This window comes from Lepisosteus oculatus, chromosome 19 (assembly GCF_040954835.1).
Source record: "Lepisosteus oculatus isolate fLepOcu1 chromosome 19, fLepOcu1.hap2, whole genome shotgun sequence".
NCBI lineage: Eukaryota > Metazoa > Chordata > Actinopteri > Semionotiformes > Lepisosteidae > Lepisosteus > Lepisosteus oculatus.
This window is the reverse complement of record NC_090714.1, coordinates 15,382,974-15,389,575: the sequence shown is the minus strand read 5'-3', so window position 1 is coordinate 15,389,575 and position 6,602 is coordinate 15,382,974. Positions and strand designations below refer to the sequence as shown.

The window sequence follows — 6,602 nt, the reverse complement described above, 5'->3', positions numbered from 1 at the left end:
TGCCTCACCTGGCTGGTAATTGCCACCAATATTCGAAAAAGCAGCCTCCTGGCCTTGATCGGAGATTTTAGCTGTACTTATTTGCCTATTGGCTAGGTTGAGTGAGTGCAGAATAAAAGAAGAGGGATTGCTGACCAGTGCATGTTGTTTAGGAAACAATGGAGATCCCATTTAATAAATGAGTGATTATGCAGGCCCAGGAGGCTAGCGTTGGTGTCTGCGTCCATGTGTGCACAGTTACCATAGGACGCATGGGAAATTCTCACACTGAATACGTGGTGTCGCTTTCGGCTTCCGCCGAACACTGCTGCCTGCCCAGTCTTTCTGCGTTGGCGGGCTGGGCCGGTGCCTGCCGGGTCGGCCACGGTGGATGGTTAATGTCCCGCAGGTGGAGCTCGGATGCCCCAGTTCCGACAGGGAAAACTCAGCACACGTCCGTGTGGCCGACCGCTCCTCCCCAAGAAAAGAAAGAGTTTAGAAGCTGTGTAATAACAGAAAAGAAAAGGAGCTTAAGTGAAGGTTGAGCACGGCAGCGGCTTCTAGTGTATTATTATTCTGGGATGCAGCTGCTGAAGGCCTTGGTCATTGTGGGATATGAAGTCATGTGTATTATAATGGCTGACCAGTCCTTGTAATGTATGCTAAGCCTGCAGTGGGGGAGTCTTTCTGCATTTCCTAACGGGGCCTGGATTCTTTCACGATTCCGTAAAGGTGAAAACTCTGAGTCTGTGGGGGTAATGGTGCCGTATTCTGAGGTGCGCCTACATACATGTACCTGTCATGTTTCACTGTTCTCTCAGTTCGGAAAATATGAAATGATTCTGTTGGGGAATCGAAGCTCAGAATGCTGTGGGGAATATCAGTCAATATTTGATCGTAAATGAAAATTAAAAAGATGCATGCAGCACAGTGCATACTCCAGCGTCCTGGCCAATTTTCCCATTGGCCTTTATCAATCATGGCCTCCTAATAATCCCCGTCTATGAATTGGCTTCATCACTCTGTTCTTCTCTCCACTAATAGCTGGTGTGTGGGGAGCGTACTGGTGCAGTATGGCTGCTGTCGCATCATCCAGGTGGGTCTGCACACTGGTGGTGGTGGAGGGGATCCCCATTACCTGTAAAGCGCTTTGAGTGCAATATCCAGATACATGACTGAAAACCAATTATTATCAAAGGACTTTTAAAGTTTGTCTTGTTTATTGAGACCTAAGCAGTGCTTAAAAAGAGAGTCTCACTACAGACAGTTGGGGGCTTTCAAGTCAGTGGGAAGAAAAGACATCTCAAAGATATTTTAATTAAAAAAGCTGCCAATTCAGGACTTTTGTTGCAAGTGAGGAGCTGGAAAAGTCCCAGCAACAGCGGAGTGTCTGGTACCCACCCCGAATTCAAATCCAGTAAGTAAAACAACTACTAGTATTTTCTTAATATTTATTAACGGTAAAAGATGAAAGATACAAAAGTATAAATATCACAATTGTAACAATATAGAAAATATTCTGCACAATGAAATCTTAAAGGCACATTTCATTATATATGATGTTACCTGCTGGAGTCAGACATGCACGATGTAAAGGCTTAAACGTACAGAGAGACCCCGGCAGCAAACTGGTTTTCTGTCAGGGAGCTGCTCAGAAATTGTCAAGCCCTTGTTCAATGCCAAAGGCAAAGGAGGACATTGTTCATCTCCTTTTTACAGAAGAAGGCTTTCTTCCCCCCCCTCGTTTCAGACGTCCTAACTAATATTGACGTCTGCTCCTCTAGCTACGCGTGTGGTTCCTGGAGCTCGTACAAGCCCAATCCGCTTTGTCAAACAGTATACATAGAGAACGAGAATGATTCCGAAGCTGCCGTTAAGCCCCCTGGGGGAGATCTGGACTGGGGTTGGGAGGCTGTGGGGGCCCCAGTGACTGTGGGACAGACATTGCGCTCCGTGTGCACGCACAAATCAGCACTGATCGCCACTTCTTCTTTGGCTTTTCGGTTTGAGAGTAAACAACTGGCAAACTTCGAAAATTTGGTTTCAGTCATTCAGTTGCTGGTAAACGTTTTTGAAGACCACAAAATAGCTCTGTGGCCAGCACCTTGGCACTGTTGATCTGTCCTCCCACACTCTGCAGTAGCCCTCCGCAAGCTGCGTCGCCGTGAGCAGCCGGGCGGCAGCGAAGAGACCGTTTTCCGGGCTCCTGGTTTTCCGAGGGGAGGTGGAAGGTGCCCACCACAGCGGTGCCGGTTCTCATCGGACCTCGAGCGGTCCTGCTCGCGCGAGATTGTCGGCGTCGACGTCGTCGCAGACTTGAAAACGAACAGGGCTACAGCGTTCGAAGGACTGACTGTCGGGGGCCAGTCCTTTTTTTGGTTTCTCTCGATGGTTTGGTTATGGGGAGGCACAGCACCCAGTTATAGGAAAAATATTTACAGCATGTGCTACATCAGTAAACCCCCCTCCAGTAACCAGACCTCTTCCTCCAGAAGCAGCAGTGTGGAGAGTGACAGCATTCAGTCCCCCGGCCCTGCCTCTGCCTGGGGCAGGGGGAGGCTGGACGGGCTCGAGAGCCGGCAGTTCACCCCCACCTTTTTGGTTACAGCCCTGAGCGTCGCAGATCTGCAGCGGAGAGGAGGAATAACAGTCTCAGCACCTGGTGCAGGGCCCTTTCGGCTGTTCTTGTTCACATTATTGCTCGTTGTTTCCTCTTTCGTTCCTCTGAAAGAGCAGCAGCTGCCCCCGGGCTTCTGATGACCTGTTTTCTTCTCTCTCCTGTCTTCACTGGGGAGGCAGGAGGTGAAGAGAGAGCGGGGTTCCCCCCCCCCCCACTCAGGACCCCTCCTGCTTGGGGCTGTCACACCAGCCCCGCCTCCCGGCACATTCTGTAGAACTGGCCCCGGCTGGCGATGAGGTTGGACGGGGTGTCCATCTCTGTGATCTGCCCTCGGTCCATCACAATCACCCTGCATTGGAGACACCCACAATCAAGACTACAGCAAGGACGCCCAAATTTAATAAATGTGCTTCTTTCATCCCTGTGAAATATTGATAACAAGTCCTTGCTTTTATATAGTACTTTTCATACTTTTACACCTACAGGAAGGGACCCACTTCAGTGGGGGACACGTGCCAGCGGCTCTGCAGACCAGGAAGAGGAATTGAAACTGCAAATCACGGATCATGACAATTCAACATGCACCTCACTCGCAGGAAGTCTTGGCAACTTCCTGTTATAGAGAAACTGTACACACCCCATTTTCATGAGAAATATTCCTAAGGTGCCGGTAGCTTCCTGGGGAGGGATTCGGAGTGGAAGTGGGAAGAGGAGGAGAGCACTGTGGATGGGGGACAGATTTTTGTTTTAACGTCTTCCAAAATTCCCGGTCTTTGTCATTCCAAGTCCTTGCCTCTGGCTGTGGGTACCCGTTACCCCTCAATTCATCTTCTAAATTCAATCGCCTGTTTCTACACACTTTTAATACCCTTTCTCTTCTATTCAGGTGGCCCTCCCTGCCTTGTACCTGTCCCGTAACCCCTTCTTCTAGCCTCTGAACTCCAGTTTTAACGGTCAAACGGGCTGCAGACGGAGGGCTGTTGTCCATCTCCCACGCCCACCCCCTCCCGTGCCCATCCAGCGGCCCCGCCCCGCCGTACCGGGTGTAATCCATGATGGTGTTGAGCCGGTGGGCGATGGTCAGCACCGTGCACTCCTCAAACTGGCTGCGGATGGTGGACTGGATCAGGTTGTCCGTCTCCAGGTCCACCGCGGCCGTGGCCTCGTCCAGCACCAGGACCTTGGTCTTCCGGAGGAGAGCCCGGGCCAGGCACACCAGCTGGCGCTGCCCCAGGCTGCACAGAGAGGCCGGGGAGGAGAGAGCGGGCGGATCAGCGCACAGCACTGGCAAGAGTGGCGAGACGCAGAACAACAGGCGGGGGCTCTTGGAGATCCCAGAGGGGAAATGGGAGAGAGAGAACAGGAGCGACAGAGCAGGGGGGAGAAGACCTGAGGCCTCTTGATTTACCTGAGATTCTCTCCCCCCTCCGAACACTCGTGGTTCAGCTTGTCCGGCAGCCCCGACACGAAGGTCTTGAGGTGGGCAAGCTCCAGAGCGTTCCACACCTCCTCGTCCGAGTAGCTGTCAAAGGGGTCCAGGTTCATCCGCAGGGAGCCGGAGAACAGCACAGGGTCCTGGGACACACAGGGGGTCAGGACACACCGGACCAGGAATTACTGACCAGACTGCCTTACGTGCAGCAGACCTGAATATGACTAAGTCGATCTGCCTAGCAGGAAATGCTTTCCAGCATCTGGAAGTTTACAGTTAGATATGGCTTTTGTTGTGTAATTGCACAACAAAAAAGCTTTAAACTGATAGCTGTGTAGAGGATGATTGAAACTGAACAGACACCGCAGAAGGTTGAAGGGGATATTCCATAATGGTTACAGTAATATGCAGGCTTTTCAAGGATATGGGTTATGAGCGTGGACTGGGAACTGGTTATGCAAATTTGAAAGATTTGCAAATCCTGGACAAAGAGAGAGGAGTCTATAGTTTGTCCAATGGAAGAGACCCACAGTGAGGCCAACATACCTGTGGGATGATTGTGATGCGGGACCTCAGGTCGTGCAGACCTATCTCTGCAATGTTGACGCCATCAATATAGATTTCTCCTTTGGCAGCTTCCAAGATCCGGAAAATCCCGAGGGCTAGAGAGGACTTCCCAGCTCCCGTTCTCCCAACTATCCCAACCTGCAAGGGTTTAATATTGGGGAGGGGGGAAAGTGGTGTGATCAGTAAAGGGAATGGGTGACAGATCCAACACTTGTTTTCATTCACTTTTCAGTACATCCGAAACTCAAGTTTTCTCAAAACAGTAAATGCCTTTGTACCACAAAATGGACTCATTCTGATACTGCAACAAAATGCAGCTGAGCAGATAAAACATCATAGAATTTCATTAGAAAAAGCAGAAGATGGGAGTATTTTGTGATTTCTGAATGAATTACACAAAAAACTGGCACGCACAATCAGTTACTGAGCGCAGCAAGCAACCACGCCGATTAGAACCTGTGTTTAGAAGCAATGAATGGAGCCTGACCTTCTCCTGCTCCCGGATCTGCACTGTGATGCCCTTCAGAGCCCAGTCCAGGCCCTTGCGGTACTGCAGTCCGTATCCCCGCAACTCAATGGTGCCTGTCTGTGGCCAGGCAGGGGGCACAGGGCTGCTCTCCACTGTCCAGGCTGCCTGCAGGATGCAGTTTAGGCTAGATCAGATTTCACCCCAGGGAAGGGTGCAAAAAGGATGCAGGGAACAGATTGTAGTTTTTTTTTTAAAAGAAAGGGAGAAAACCGAAATGCTTCATAGGGGTGTTAGGGATCTAGGTATCTTTGCTTGTTCTTTTATAGGAAAGCACACTTTAGAATCCGGAGCTCAGAGAGCAGATAAATGTGCCACAATAAGGTTGAGGCTGTTTTATGGTAACCCCAGGCAGGGATCAGAGCTGTTCCTCGGTTAGACCTCCGGCTGGCCGTGGGCTTGGCTGTGGAGAGCCAGAACGAGCCGGGTCTCCTTGCGCCGCGGCTCACCTCTTTGGCGGTCTCGACGTACTCCTTCACCCGCTCCACCGACACGATGTTGTTCTCCACGTCTGTCCAGGAGCGCACGATCCAGCTGAGGATTCCCGTCACCTGCGGGAAACAGCAACGCCGGAGGGAAGCGTGATCACCTACTGTCCACCTACACGTGACGCCGCTTTCTAATTGGCTGGGCGAAAGCAAGTGCGCACGAAAAGATGGTCTTTCCCCATGCAGGGTTGCTGAGGGGAAAGGATGGGTACAGTATGTTTATGTGATGCAGGATATGCAAAGTAAAGTACTGTATGTGGGATTGTGGATTCCTAATTCCTTTGCCAGTTTCTCACTCAGTGCTGTCCCATGATTGCTGTGGGCATGTCTGTGTTGTCCCTGAGTGTGTATCTGATTACCTGTAGCGAGTGGGATACTGCCAGACCGACGATACCAGGACTGAGCGTGCCCTTCCCTATCACAGACAGAATAGCTGCGGCCAAGACCAGTGCATTGCCCAGGAACTCCAGGTTCACAGCCAGCCACCTGCAACAAACACAGACATGCTGATTCTTTTCATTGTCCTGGCCAGGTGAGGCTCAGCATGCTTTGTAATACCCTCCCAGTACAGAAAGAAGGACACCACGGGGACTGATTAGCTGACTTTGGGAATAGGTTTATCTTGTGCATATAAACTTGCTTGATTGGTTAATACGACGCTCTCGACTCGTTCCGCAGTGGGAAAGAGGGCTGTGTTGCTGTGTCTGACCTGGTGGCTACGAATCGGGGGAAGTAGGAGGTCTGGTTGTAGTCCACGCGGTGGTTGGCCTGCAAGATGAAGCGAGGCTGCTCCCTGAATGCGCGGATGACGCTGACGCCCTGCACCGTCTCGTTGAAGTGGGTGTAGATGGGCGAGCGGCTCACCGACTCCAGCCTGCGCAGCTGGCAGGAAGTGGCCACGTAGAAGCTCTGCAACACAGCAACGAGCAAGGGGGTTCTGTTGAAAGGGAGGAATGCGAGCAAGGGAGCCTTCCCGGCCTTTCCGCTGTG

The 6,602-nt window shown here is 51.3% G+C and overlaps 1 protein-coding gene across 1 annotated transcript in view; it reads right to left on the bottom strand.

Moving 5' to 3' along the window:
• Positions 1-1,416: 1,416 nt before the first annotated feature.
• LOC102689888 (multidrug resistance-associated protein 1-like) overlaps positions 1,417-6,602 on the bottom strand; it is a 30,049-nt gene continuing 24,863 nt past the window's right edge. Inside the window, exons 24-31 of the mRNA XM_006637178.3 lie at positions 6,322-6,521; positions 5,972-6,098; positions 5,574-5,675; positions 5,086-5,232; positions 4,578-4,736; positions 4,008-4,174; positions 3,640-3,834; positions 1,417-2,948 (exon numbers count right to left, since the gene is read on the bottom strand). Coding sequence (XP_006637241.2) covers positions 2,840-2,948; positions 3,640-3,834; positions 4,008-4,174; positions 4,578-4,736; positions 5,086-5,232; positions 5,574-5,675; positions 5,972-6,098; positions 6,322-6,521 — 1,206 coding nt within the window. The 3' untranslated portion in view covers positions 1,417-2,839. The remainder of the gene's footprint in view (positions 2,949-3,639; positions 3,835-4,007; positions 4,175-4,577; positions 4,737-5,085; positions 5,233-5,573; positions 5,676-5,971; positions 6,099-6,321; positions 6,522-6,602) is intronic.